Here is a 15620-nt window from a genome sequence, read left to right on the forward strand (position 1 = left end):
ATCAGGAGGCACTTTACTGCTAAATATTTTCCGGAGGAACATAGAAGCAGGAGTAAGGTGTTTAGCCTGGCCGATCTGTTCCACCAGTTTACTAGATCATGGCAAATCTTCTAATCCTATTTACCCACGTTTTATTTCCATTTCCCTTAATAGCCTTAGTTACCTAAAATCTAAGGGATGCAAAATTCGGTATGTGATGTGATAACTATCATTATTGATTGTCATCATAGCGAGAGGTAAGAGTCTCCTTGGAGCTGAACTGGCTCCATGATAATATGCTTGACAATGGAAATGAGTTAACCCTCTGTGGCGGTCTTGGCTCCTGAGCCAGGTGGGTCTGCAGTAATCCAGGGTCCTGTGGATGACAGCCCATTCGGTCTGGTTCATCCTGTTAACATTGCAAGCCCAAGTCCCAATGGGTAGGGTGGTCCTAGCTGGATTAACACATAATGTCCCATAATGTATCTAATAGACCCCGAAAATGTCTTATCTGAGCCATATATTATCAAGACTGTACGTACAACCTAACCTTATCTACTGATTCCTGAAACTGGTTCTCTTACTGAAGATCAACCTCATTGTTCTCTTCTGCACTAGTTGTAGAGCCCCCCCAATATTATGATAACCAAAACACTAGGGCCTGCCAAGTATACAGTTTCATGGCTTCAGGAGATTTGAACTCAATTGTGATGACAATATAGCCTGGCACTCTTTTTCACTTGTTTATTGCTGCCTTGAACTCTTTGGGCGCAGAGAGTGACAGTCATCTAATATACATGTTTTAGATGAGGCGGATACATACATATGAAGCAGATACATACAGATAACCCTCCGAGCAGACTTGATCTTGAAAGTGCCTAAAAATATTATGAACAGAAGGAAATACTTGTCAAGTCTGATTAACATTGACAGCACTGCTCTTACGAAATTGAGATATTAGTATGGATGCAAGGCCAGGACCCAAGGAACTCAGTTCCAAAAGGTTTCTTGACCTCAATAAATGGAATTAGCTTTCCTGAGATTTGTGAAAAAACAATCATATAAAACCAATGTTAATTGAGGTGAAACCAAGGATGGATAGACAGACAGGTGGTGAATAGGACATCTTTGCCTCGTCATTCTCATGTTATTGGAGATTCAGGTATTCTTTTCTCGCAATCAACAAAGATAAGGAAATCCAGAGAACAAATTCCTTACAAATACGCTGTCACTACAATTGATAGCAATTCACTGCAAAGTCCTTTAAGCATTTTGGCAAAATAAGCAATTTATCGAATGCAAGGATTATTAATTATTGACAACCTGGAATGGTGGAGTGGGGGGTTGGTGAGAGGATCAGGAAATGTATTGACCTTGAATCACACCCAGTTAGCAGAATTTAATATTGCTGAATTCAGGGTATGAATCCCCTATTTTAGATCCCAATAGAAAACAAATGCCCAAAACTATTTCATTAAAAAAAAATTGAATAATTTTGTAATCTCAACCATATTTATGCCGATGCGCGTTTATTGCGATCGAGTCATCAAAGGAGACCACAGTTATACATTTCAAAAGACAATTGCTGAAGCGATAAAATCAGAATTGCTTGGTTTGGAATCCTCTTCAGTCCTTTTGTTCTTTGCTGTGTTCTTACTATACTGCACGGAAGGTTTCTTCTAATTCACATGTGATGGACATGAAATTCTTACTCACATTGAATAAATGCTTAGATAACCTTTGACACGTGAAGAGTTTCCAATATGTTGTACATGAAGCACTTCTGGTATTTTTTTCCCATTATGGCAACAGCTTGGAGGAAAACACTTCTTCTGTATGGTTCGGGTATCATTATTATTCCGCGAGACTCTTCTGCACATGTCTGGTTCACTCGAGTGAGAAAGAAAAGGCAGCTGTGTGGTTGGAGTCCCTGCAGATGAGGAATGTGTGAGCAAAGCCAAGGCTGTCTTTCTATCTGGCTCTCCTTTGACTTGCATTCCTATGGTGCACACTGCACAACATCACAGAGCACCGTGAAGGAGACAGGATTTCTCGCTTTCCAAAATGTGGCTTTGCACATTTTCTCCCTTTCCCTCGTCTCCTTACCGTGCCCACACTCTCTTTCTTCTCTGATGAGGAGGACAGCTTAATCGGGCTGGCCTCACTGCATTTTTCTGCAGATGCTTAGATACTGTTTCTCAGGAGTTTTGTCACCAAACAGGTGGCAGGTGGCAGAGGGGAATCTCTCCCCCGATCTGATAATCAAGCAGAGATACCCCTCACGGCCACCCACATAAAAATGTAGCTCTGTCTAAGATTGAAATGTGGGCTCCCAATTGAGAATCTACCACCCTATCATGATAGTTATAGCTTGCTTTCCCCAATACTGCATTGTTGGCTTGTCTCTCCCACATTTGTAATGAAAACTGTGGGAATCCAATCTGCACATTTTTACTCTCAAAACCGAAGAGTTAAAATGGGAAATATCTAGTAAGTTTGGATTGTGTCTTAATTGTTTTCCATCCATCTGATCAAGGAATGTGTGGAGCAGACCTGTCCAGCAGATCATCAGTGGACATTTTGTATTCTTGTACTGGTTGCTATGGTATTTTGCATTGCAGGATCAGGAGTAGAGAAGATACTTCAAAACGCAATATTTTCCTACAGGTTTTATAAAACTTTATTAAACTAACACAACTTTAATACCTTTCTGTACACACCTTTACAATTTAGTCTGACAATCTGGTAGAAGGGCATAGATTGATGCTGGGTCAGGCTCTATGCAATGTTGAATGGTGATGATGTAAGGAATAAAGGATGAATATTCCAGAGGTTTCTCTTACTAGCCTTTGGGGAGAAGTTAATAGGTCTGCAGATCATGCCCTTAAGGGGTTGTAGTGAGTGGGTGGAGTAGATTCCATGATAATGTAGAGTTTGTATGATCTATGGAAGGAACGGGACAAGTGCCCTTTTCTCATTCCATGTCGACTGTAGTATAATAAACAATCACTGAGTACTGGTGTCCTGAGTTTATTTGAGTCTGGAATCTGGAATTAATCTGGAACTCTCTCTCCCAAAAAGCTGTGGATGCTGGATCCATTCACATTTTCAAGACTGAGGTGGATAGATATATGTCAGGTCACGGAGTCCTGTAGCTCAGTGGTTAGAGCACTCGCTTTGCAAGCGAGAGACCTGCGTTCAATTCCAGGCAGGGCGAAACCTTGGGCAAGTTTCCTTACTCCACACGCCTAATAATAATCCCTCCAAAACCAAAAAAACAATAATAAATTAGTCATTTTCGATCTACAACTGTTTGTGGGACATTGCTGTGCGCAATTGGCTGCCGCGTTCGCCCACAAATATACAGTCAATTCACTTTACAGTGTGTTCTGTGAAGCGCTTTGGGACGTCCTCCCGACGTGAAAAGCGCTATATCAAATGCAAGGATTATTATTATTATATTATTATTATTTAAGGGATACAGGGTAAGGGCGGGTAATTCAACTTGAGATTCAAATCAGCGATAGTCTTCTAAAATGGCGAAACAGGATCGAGGGGCTGAATGACCTACTCCTGTTTCTATGTTTCTATGAGTCTTGAACACAACCCAATGCACTTGAATAACCATCCCCTGTGCCCCTTTCACAGTATCCTTTTATACTGTTCTAACCAGTCCACCTTAGTTCTTAATTGAGTGGTGTTGTCTCTTAAAGAGATTTCTCCACATCTATGAGTGTGCTCAAAGTCACCATTTGTGATGTACAAGCATCTGCCCACATACAAACCGGTAAATGTACAATTGCTTAACTATTACAGTCCATCCTCTCTATAAATGCATCAAACTGCACAGCACCAGCGGTTCTGACATTAAAGAGCTACTTGACATTCAAATGATTGTGTAACGTTTAAAGCACTCAGTCTTTGTGCAGTATAAAAGCTTAATTGAAGGCTGGTAGGTGTCCTTGAATGTATATATGTGTGTAACAAATTAATTAGGAACTCAAAGTTTGATATGAATGTGTCAAAGGTCACCACCTGAATTACTTTATCACATGCTCTTGGCTATCGATCTCCCTGGGAGATAGTGACCTACAGCAGTCACAAAGATGAACTGCCACTGAACTGGCTGTGACTCAGAATAACCCTCCGAGGCAAAAAGAAAAATTCCAAACACTAATATACATTAAAACAGGGACTAACATGTATTTATTTTCCAAAGTTTGTAGTGTACGAGTGTGCTTTCTTTTTAAAATATAAAGGATTCCTCCTTCCATTTAACTAGTAATTGTGACCACGTATCAGTACAAGAGTTATAATAATAATCCTTGCATTTGATATAGCCCCTTATCAAGTCTTCGAGGTGTCTCAAAGCGCTACACAGAATATAGTATAAAGTGGATTGAATGTGTATTTTGTGGGCGAAACGCGGCAGCAATTGCGAACAGCAGTGTCCCACAAATAGTCATGGTAACATTTTTTGGGAGGGAAGGATTATTACCCCCAGAAAGCGATCTGCCAATTGACTAACAACTGGATACCTACTTACTGCTAGGTAAACAGAGGCGTGTGGTGTAAGGAAACTTGTCTAAGGTTTAGTCCCATCTGGGAATCAAACCCGGGTCTTCTCAATCATGAGGTGAGTGTTCTAACCACTATGTTACGGGACTCCGCAGAGTCTCTGCCCTTCTTTGGAACTGAAAATGTCTCAGTTTATCAGAGATTGGGGTGAAAATGCAATGTATAACAGATTAAATGTGATTTTTCAGGTAGAGGCAGTGACAGTCTGGTCAGCGTTTCAAGTTAGTGTCTTGTCAGTGACCATGTCAGTCACTAGTGTGATTTCCCCCGTTATAACGACACATTTCTGATGGTGCTAGGCGTAATGCCAACCAGAATTTCAACCCAAGAATGAGTAATGAAACATCAGATTGTTTACCACATTGACAGTAAAGCATTAGTACTGGTGCTTGAGAAAATCCTGGTCTACGTTATGCTCACGTTAAGTGCCCTGCCCACACATCTGACTTTGTGGCTGGAAGAGACAGCAGCAGAAGCAGAGCCCGTTTAATGGTATATCGTTGTGGTTACATTGATGGACTTGCTGTGTAGGCGGATCAGCAACAAAGCTGGACAGTTAGTAACTCCCTCAGCAGACATCACCAGCACATCAGTGGGTGTTTTGTATTCTTGTTCTGGTTGCCATGGTATTTTGCATTACATGGTCAGGAGGAGAGAAATTTGGAAGAGAAGTAAAGGACACTGATGTCTGTAGGTGAATAAGAACTTGTCTGCAACTCAGGACCTTCAGTATATGTTGAACTTATATAAATGCTGTGAAGTATCGTCAGCTTATGTGTGTTGTTGGATATTTTTACACTAAATAGAAATGATTTCCCCAACTTGCAAGACATCATTCCTGTGCTGAAAGCTTGATGCCAATTAAATTCTGGATCAATACAGCATTGCTAAACTCTGCCAGCACAGAAAACAGAGCTGCTGAAACCTAACACATGGAAGTACATTATAGGCACATTTTTTTGCAGCATGGCAAGCTGCAAGTGATTGACAAGCCAGACATCACTGGCATAAACATAAAGGAGTCCTGAAGTCAATGGTTAGAGCACTCGCTTTGCAAGTGAGAGACCTGAGTTCAATTCCAGGCAGAGGGCGAAACATTGGGCAAGTTTCCTTACTCCACATCCCTAATAATAATCCCTCCAAAAAACCAAAAACAATAATAAAAATTTTCAATCTACGACTGTTTGTGGGACATTGCTGTGCGCAATTGGCTGCCGCATTCGCCCACAAATATACAGTCAATTCATTTTACAGTGTGTTCTGTGAAGCGCTTTGGGACGTCCTCCCGCTGTGAAAAGCGCTATATCAAATACAAGGATTATTATTATTAGGATGGGTTTGATAAGTTGTCCCTTGTGTTAAATAACCCAAGGAAAACATTACAAAACACAGTAAACGTTCCTTAAATGAAATTATACAACATTATTCCTTGTATTTAATATAGTTTCTGTAATGTCAAAAGTTTCAATGTGTCTTACAGGTTGTCTGTATATTACAATCATATTTTGTAGATCAACACAGCCAATTTGCACGCAGCAATGTACCACCAACAGTCATGAAGTGAACGACCAATTTTATCTAAAATATATTTGGCCAGGGCCAAATAGAAACCCACCTCTCTTTTTGAATAGTGTCATGGGATATTTAGCTTTCAGCACGACAGGTAGACTGGACCATGGTTTCACATTTCATCTGAAAAGTGGCACCTCCAACAAAGTAGTATTGCCCCAGCACTGCACTGAAGTGTCAGCTTAGACTATGAACCTACAAAATGAGGCCTTTCATGCCATTGAGACCACACTGTTTGAAGATTTCCACTGAAGCTATCTACTCTAGCCTTGCCTTTTCCTCATACCCTTTTATACCCTCATCAGACATATACCAGTTGACCCTTCAATTTGTTTGGGGCAAAAAATAATGTAAAACTTATATTTTTCTCCAATCTCTAAAGAAAAGTCAATCTTAAAACTCCACACAATGAGTTATCAGCTGACCATCAAGCAAAGGTGCCAAATGAGCGTCTCTAGTAAAGCAAGAGAAACTCAGAAGGAGGGACACCCAAGCCATTCTTGCACATGTCCTTGAAGCCAGGTATAAAGCAGTGAAAGCAATATCGAGAGACAGAGGTCCATAATCAGACAATCAGCTTAGTCTGGTAGCCAGCATTGGTGCATGGCTCAAGGAGAGCAAAGAGCAGTAAATAATAAAAATACCTCAAAATGTAATTTTCTGTTCTAAAAAAACACATTAGTCCTGAACCGCAAGATCTCTGACCTCCTAATAAACTTGGCTTTAATGCAAAATGTTGTTCATTAACAGAGGTTGGTGCCTTATCAGCAACGTGGAATTGAGAAAGAATTCAACTCCTAATTGCCTGCATTTTTTTTCTTTTAAAATGCTTCAGAAGCATTATTCTCAGTAACTGGACCCACTCGGACACTTTGATCTGTTCCTCGGTTTAGTCTTTAATAATTGTGCTGTTTAATCTACTTAACTTGAAAGACACTGCTTTTTACTTCAAACTGTAATCAGTAACATGTAACCTAAAACCTTGATAAGGCCTTAACCCTTTCCGCATATGAATACACATATATGTGTTCTCATACTCACTGCTGGGGCATGATATGTCATAAAAAATCAGAAATAGATACATAGAGTTAAATCATGGTCAAACCTTTCAATAAGTATTTTGCTACAAATACACAGTCACTAGATTTCACAATAAAAATCCTGCAACATATTTTGAGAAGTTTCAATGTTAAATGCAAATATGATTTATTTTACTATATTTATGCAAAATAGATTCAAAAATCCAGTAGCCAACAACGTCTTTGTTTGATTGCATGAAGAAAATCTTCCTAAATTGGGTAGAAGGGATCGTATTCTTACAATGCCTTGCAATATTTGGACTGTTTCCACTTGCTATTTGGTTGTCAAATAATTTATCTGCAGAAATATTGGAATTTAGACTTCATATTTCAGGCTTGGCAACCTCTGAACCCTCTGAAACTCAATTGTAATTCAGGTCCCAATTAATCTGAATGTCCTATTCCACCAAAAGCAATCATCTGCCCATTCTAATAACAATGCAACTCAAGCCAATGCTTTGAAAGTGTCTCCGGTACAACATCTGGTATTTAAGTTCCCACAATGTTCAAGGCAGGTTTGTTAAAAGCTGTGATTAGCAACTCAAAATAGAGATGAAATGGCATAACTTCGTCAATGTACTCCTATATACTATACAACATCAAGAATGGACACTCTTTCCCATCTGAGACTGATCTTCGTCAATTGGGACTTCACTTCCCAATGTTAATAGCCACTAGTTAAACCAAGCTCTTTAGATTGCCTTTATATCAGTTATGAATTTCAGAAAGGAATGTCTGTTTTTGATATAGTTCAGTTAGTAATCTGTGATGACACACTGTATCATTGGAACATTTGCAATTTCACTCATGTGACAAAATTATTTTGTCTAAAAAAGGAGGTAAGTTTTTTGGTTTTAAGTGCAAACCTCCACATAACAGGCCCTTTGTTATTTATTCTCAATTCACATTTATAATCTGCTCAAAGTGCTGAAATTCCTTTTTGAAGCATGTGGCACTATTTCTATTCAGTTCATGCAATGTTAAAAGCTTATGTCCTACATTAATAAAAAACACACAAAGTACTCAGAGAAGGTAAATATATCATTTACTTACAGGTTCCAGGAGGGAGTAGTAAAGGCAGAAGCCGGGTTTTGAAGCCAGATATTCATCAGATCGGAATCGTATCCTGACCTGGTTTGCCTTTGATATCTGCATTCCCGGCACTGCCTTGGTACCACACCACCGTCCAATAATGGTGCCATCGCTAAGGTCTTCGATCTCCACAAAGTCAAACCTGCATGAGAGAAGTAGTTTTGATAAGGCTTTATCAACGTTGGCTCAACCGTGAATTAGATGGATCTGTGAACTGCAAAGTCACATCACCACCCATTAATTTCCCATCTTCTCTGAAACCCATTCCAGTTTAGCTTTAATGAATAGGTCTTTCCTGCCAGAGAAAGCTTATTGAAGAATTATTTCTGAAAAAAGCATCCTGCTCAGTGGCATCAATTAATCACGCCAGTCTTCTAACATTAAAAACATTCCTTTTCACCATCAAGTATAGAGCTTTTTTTATGAAGAGAATAAGTAAACTTCAGCAAAAGGTCAGTAAAACAAATCTTGCGGCGTTGCATAAGTAAATTTGCACTCATGATTCCAGGCTGGGAGATGAATAATTCATGCCTTATATAACTCAAGTTCACAATTGGTTTAGCAGAGCTGCATCAGCTGCGTGCAGTTTGGTTCAGTCGCTCACAGAATCAAATGTCAGGAGTGAGCTAGAAAGGGGAGAAAAATGTGGAAGTGCCATGTAGACTGGATGATGGCAACTCAGTGGGAAACATCTGACACAAACATCTACTTCCGCAACATGTAGATCTATTGTATGCATTGAACATATTATATGCATTTGGTGCCATTTCCATTGAATTCATGCTGGAGCCAAACTCCAGATACAAAAGGTTTTGTATCATTTAAAAGAAAAAACAAAACAACTTTCCATTTAAAAAGCAGCTTGATGCTGCGATGGGAAGACACAGTGTGGGTAGTCTGAAAGGATGAAATCAAATGGCCCAAAGGGTTTCGTTTCATTCTGAACCTCTCATGATCTTATGAGTAGTGCATTTAAAACAGAACTGTGGGGAGAGACAGGGGAGTGGGAAATACTGTCGACTTGTCAATACATTTACCAACCTTAGTGACATATTACACTCCACTTAGCTAAATTAGCAGCAAATACTAACAAGGTGACTTAGCTAACTTGAAATGTGACTTGAATAATATTTCTGAAAATCTTGGCTACAAAGACTAAGTCCTAAAAATAATCAGTTTGTCTATAAAATACACAGTCACTACACTTTACAGCATATCCTGTGAAGCACTATGAAATGTCTTCTCGATGTGAAAGGCACTATATCAAATATAAGGATGATCATCATTATTTTTTAAAAATGGACCTTCTTACAAATTAGACCCCAACCTGGAAAACGTTAAGACGTCCTCCCAGCATGGAAAGTGCTGTATAAATGTAAATTATTATTGTTGTTGTTGATTGCTTTGTTCAGGGAGCCAATTTCTTGCCTGGTTTCTCATGACTTTCAAAGTAAACACTGCATTATATCATATTCTTGTTCACACCATTGAAGCTAGTCTTAATTCTAGTCATTACTTTTTTTCAATAGTTGTTGATGCAGTCACAGGTTATCTTCCGTAATTTTAATTCTGCCGACAGAAACCACAAACCTTTTGGTTGCTCCCTCAGTTACCCAGCACACAGTAAACTTCAAAATGTCACCACTTCCCAAATTTTGGCATTATGATGTGAAGCTGGCAAGCAGCAACTCTGCCAAGTTTGCGTAGTGCAACTGCAGCCTGCAGCAAGTGCCTTTGGAATGCCAGTCTGCACTGAATGATTCAAGTAAAAAAAATTAATTCCGATTTATGAAGAATGACAGTTTTAGTATAAATTACAGAATATTAAAGAGCTCAACACTAAATTAGCATTAAATTAAACACGAAAAGCCGTATTCTGTGTTGCATTGAAATCCTTCTGCTCTTTTGTAAGGTTGAGCCGGAAGGCAGTTTTGAAGACTTCAGTGCTCACGTATAGTTCCGCTGGCGGCTTGTATTGTTGCAGACAATTCAGTGTCACTTCATCACAGGATACCAGTTCAAAATAATCTGAGTTAAACGTGATCCCATGAGGTGACACTGAAACACAGCATCCCCCATTCGTTCATAACAGTTGTGATGCTCAAATGGTAAGACTGACTTTGGACCCCCTTCCCTTGCCTTCATCACAATGATTGAAGATTTCAGCAATGCCATTGTTGTTATCCAATGTGGAACATAGCGCTTCACAAGAAGTCTCAAAGTGCTTCACAAGGTTGTACTGTGAAGTATAGTGACTGTGCATTGTTAGGAAATTGTGGCAGTCAATTTGCACACAGTAATGTCCCTCAAACAGCAATGAAGTGAATGATCAATTTTATCTGGATGATTGTTGGACATCAGGGGAAATTCTCTTCTCCTTTTGTATAGCGCCATGAGATTTCTAATGTTCACTACCCAGGCATTAGAGTGTCAGCTTGTGCTCTGTGTTCAAAGTGGGAGTAAACTTCTGACTCAGGGGCGAGAGTGCTATCAAAGGAGCCAAGCTAACACCTAAAGGTGTTCAAAAGTTATAAAAATAAAAATCATAATTCATTCCGGTATAAAAATTGTGCAGGAATCGCTTCAGCATCAACACTCTAGAGAATGTGGTGGAATCAGACAGACAGCAAGGATGAAACAGCAGCTTTAAACACATGCACAGAAATAAACAAAACATTGTTTTTCCCCAGGCACCTATTGCTCAAGGCTCACAATGATTATAAACCACTTACAGTCTAAGTATTGTATTACACTGCAGACAGTGCAGCGGATCAGCCCGCAGAGAATTTAGTGAACCTGTTAAAGGGGCCAGTGAAACATCACCCACATGGCAACCTGATGCAGTAAAAAAACAGAACTACAACTGCAGCTCTGTGATTAGCACCGAGGGATTTATAGAGTGCTATTATTCAGGACTTTTATTGAATATCAAGCATATGCACAATAACATAAATCAAACCTTCTCGCTACATTGGAAACAGAAGCAAATAAATCTATTTGTATTGTTGAGCCTTAATGAATATAATTATCATCTCTACACAGCAGGTATTCAGGCTTATTAAACATTAAACTTCCAGGGAAATGTTATGATCTATGCTAAGTTAACAAAACATCCAGTTTCACCCATAGGCTTGCATCCCTTTCTCCATCCATGAAGACAATCAGAGATCCTTCTCCCCCTTAAATCTGGGCTCACTAATACAATTTTTTTAATACATTGCCTGGTGAATAATTCCTCTCAAGGAAGTAATATTTGAGCTATGCCATTGTGGGCTCTCATGTATACACAGTAAAAGCAACCTCTTATGGATGACCTTTACAACTCCATGCCTAAAGTTAAAATCTAAGCGTGCTGCCTATTTGTCAATCCTTCCTTCATTAGAGAATTAATTAAAACAGACATCAGCTATATTCTTGCTTCTGTAACATGCAGTCAGAGCCAAAAATGCTTTTTTATGTTTTGCCAAACAGTGAGTGTGTTCGGCTTATTGTTGTGCTATTTTAAATCAGAGTCCCTTGTGAGAAACATACATATTTTAAGATTTTCTCTTACTCCTTGCTATTCACTTCTCCTCCACTAAAGTTTCCCCTTCAGATTGACTGACTCCACAATATACAATAATAATAATGCAATAATCCTTATATTTGATATAGCGCCTTATCACATCTTCGAGACGTCTCAAAACGCTTTGCAGAATATAGCGTAAAGTGAATTGACTGTATATTTTGTGGGTGAAACGCAGCAACCAATTGCATACAGCAGTGTCCCACAAACAATCGTGGTTTGAGTGACCAAATTATTTTTATTTCTTTTGAAGGAATTATTTTCATAGTTCATTCCTGCATAAAAATTATACAGGAATCACTTCAGCATCAATGCTCTAGAGAATGCGGTGGAATCAAACAGTAAGGACGAAACAGCAGCTTTAAACACATGAACAGAAATAAACAAAACATTGTTTGTCTCCAGGCAATGTGCAATACATTGTACACTGTATTATATCAGACCCTACATAAGAATTGCTAGACAAAAGAAGTCCAAGGTCCATCCAGTTCACTTTCCAATATCCTGGCAGTCAGATATATATTGTATCCCAAGATATTATTTCCTAAAAGTACTCTATCTAATTTGCTTTAGAAATAATTTACACTTTCTACTTCTACTGTCTCCTTAGGGAACCTGTTCCGCGCATTTACTACTTGCTCACTGAAATAATGTTTCCAGATTTGTTTTGAATTACAATCTTTACAATCCCCGTTATTAATCTGGCCTCAACTACCCTTCCTGGTAACCTGTTCTAGTTGTTAATTACCCCCTGGGTAAAGAAATTCTTTCTGGTGTCTGTACTGAAATTGCCCTTTGCACTCCTAAACCTGTGTCTTCTTGTTCTGCTGTCTATTTCCATCTTTGTTCATTATACTCCCTATTCCTAATTATCTATATACTCCTGCCTCTCTCTATTACTGTTTCTTCTGTCTATTAAGGTCCCTCTAGTCTATCTCGCTCATACACTACATTGAACAGCTATGATGTGAATAACCAATTTTATATAACAAATTGTTGACCAGAACATAGGGGAAAAGCTCCCCTCTCTTTTCAAACAGTGTCATTGGATCTTCAATTTGCACCTCAACAAGCAGATAGTACCTTGGTAATAGACAAAGAGGTAGAAACATATATATTTAATTTTACGTTAGGATGCACCAGCATAACAAGAGGCCACAGGTTTAGAGCTATAAAAGGCAATTTCAAGACAGATACCAGGAAGTTTTTCTTTACTCAGAGTGTAATTAATGACTGGAATAGGTTACCAGGAAATATGGTTAAGGTCAGAACACTGGACTTGTTTGAAAAACAACTTGATGTTGTGACGGGTGCTAACTGGGTGGGTTCCTAGAAGGATGACATTGGATGGGCTGAAAGTCTCCCTTCATCCAAACCAATCTATGATCTTGTGAATAGGCCATCAGCAAGAAACTGGCAGAGGGGAAAATAGGCATTTATTTCAGAAGGTGATTAAAATGGCAATACAGTAAGTGCAACTGTGTTTTATAAGGAAAACTACACCCAAGTAATTATTGCCTGAAAAGTGCAGGGAACATAATTTGAAAACAGAAAACCTGTTTCATAATTCTAATTTAGTCTGCACTTTGTGACATTAGTAAATTCAAGTTTCCATTCTGCTGCTATCAGTCACCCTACAAAGCTGTTTGTTAATATTAATTACAGGTTAGCACTGTAAACAATTTTCTCTCATACATACTTGCCGATATTCAGCCAATCTCATGCACTGTACTATTGTAGTCCAACAACAAGATTACAGTTGTATAGCGCCTTTCATGTCGGGAGGACGTCCCAAGGTGCTGGACAGTGTACAGCATTTCAGACCCGAGCTGGGGTCAGGGGGGAGAAGGGAGGGGAAGGCGCGTGGCCGATGGCATGGTCGAAGAGGAGAGTTTTGAGGCGGGACTTGAAGAAGGCTAAGGAGGGGGCGAGGTGGTGTGATTGTGGGATGGAGTTCCAGAGGTTGGGAGCAGAGTGGCTGAAGGCTCTCCCATTAATGGTGGGACGGGTGGTTCGGGGGACGTGGAGCAGGCCAGAGCCGGCTGAGCGGAGGGAGCGGGCGGGTTGGATAGGGTGGGGCGAAGCCATTAAGTACTTTGTAGGTGCGGACCAAGATTTTGAACTGGATCCTCTGAAGGATAGGGAGTCAATGGAGTCAGGCGAGAATGGGGGAGATGGGGTCATGGAGTTTGGTGCGAGAGAGGACACGGGCTGCAGAGTTCTGCATTATCTGCAGCCTGTGGAGGGAAGAGTTGGGAAGGCTGACAAGCAGGGCATTTGCATAGTCAAGCCTGGAGGTGATGAAGGCATGAACAAGAGTTTCAGCGGCCTGAGGGGTGAGGTAGTGGCGGAGTCGGGCAAAATCGTCTCGAAGCAATTCGCAGGATTTTTTACTGTGAAGTGTAGTGACTACACAAAAAGGTGAACATGACAGCCAATTTGCACACAACAAATAACCATGGAGTGAATGATCAATTTTATTTGGGGGATTGCTGGCCAGATTACTGGGAGAATGTAAGAAGATAAGTTCCTTTCTCTTTGCAAAAAAATGCCATGGCATTTTTAGCATCTATCTGAACAAGTGGTTTAACATCCCATCTGAAGGATGACACTATAAACAATGCAACACCCATCCCCAGCACTGCATTTGAGTATCAGCCTAGGACTGTGAACTCAAAGTCCTGATGTGGGGCTTGAACCCACAACCTTCTAACTCAGAGGCGATGGTGCCACCAATTAAGCCAGACTGACGCCTAATAGTTATCAAAGAGAAGTAGATAAATACTTGGAAAATCAAAGTATTAAGTGGAACGAAGAAAATGGGTTAAAAGATCTGTTATAATCTAATAAACTGGCAGAACAGACTTAATGGCTGAATAGCCTCCTCCTTTCCCATGTTCCTAGCAGTGATAATAGTTTTAATGAGACTAAATGCAAGTGAATCTTTGATAGGTATCGACATAGGGTCAGGCTCAGGGGAACTGGAACGCTGGCTGTGGTTGTGCTTGAGATTACAACTAAACCAGGCTCAGACTGATTAACAAAGATCAAGTGGTTCATTTCCAGTTGTTAAAGTGGTGTTGCAACATCATTTTATCTGATTTACCACGGGATGGTTTACGTTACCAACCGTTGTAATCTACGTATGGGAATAACTAGCAACCATATTTAGAGCTCAGTGTTAAATAGCATTGTTAATAATAATAATCCTGATATTTGATATAGTGCCTTATCACTGTGGAGTCCTGTAGCTCAGTGGTTAGAGCACTCGCTTTGCAAGTGAGAGACCTGAGTTCAATTCCAGGCAGAGGGCGAAACCTTGGGCAAGTTTCCTTACTCCACACAGAGCCTAATAATAATCCCTCCAAAAAAACAAAACAATAATAAAAAATTGGTCATTTTCAATTTACGACTGTTTGTGGGACATTGCTGTGTGCAATTGGCTGCCGCGTTCGCCCACAAATATACAGTCAATTCATTTTACAGTATATTCTGTGAAGCGCTTTGGGACGTCCTCCCGATGTGAAAAGCGCTATATCAAATGCAAGGATTATTATTATTATTATCACATAATAATCACATCACATAATAATAATTATTATTATTATCACATCTGAATGTGCTTCACAGTATATACTATAAAGTAGTGTGTGACTGTATGTATTTTGTGGATGATCTTGGCAGCCAATGCGCACTGCAACGTGCCACAAACAGCTACGAAGTGAGTGATCAATTTTATTTGGGGGATTGCTGGCCAG

At 39.7% G+C, this 15620-nt stretch overlaps 1 protein-coding gene across 2 annotated transcripts in view; it reads right to left on the reverse strand.

Moving 5' to 3' along the window:
- pdgfc (platelet derived growth factor c) overlaps positions 1 to 15620 on the reverse strand; it is a 114118-nt gene that overhangs the window by 34163 nt on the left and 64335 nt on the right. For both annotated transcript variants that reach the window (XM_042342294.1, XM_042342286.1), the window contains exon 3: positions 8259 to 8439. In XM_042342294.1, coding sequence (XP_042198228.1) covers positions 8259 to 8439 — 181 coding nt within the window. The remainder of the gene's footprint in view (positions 1 to 8258; positions 8440 to 15620) is intronic.

Source organism: Callorhinchus milii, unplaced genomic scaffold (genome assembly GCF_018977255.1).
Source record: "Callorhinchus milii isolate IMCB2004 unplaced genomic scaffold, IMCB_Cmil_1.0 Scaffold1, whole genome shotgun sequence".
Classification (NCBI taxonomy): Eukaryota; Metazoa; Chordata; class Chondrichthyes; order Chimaeriformes; family Callorhinchidae; genus Callorhinchus; species Callorhinchus milii.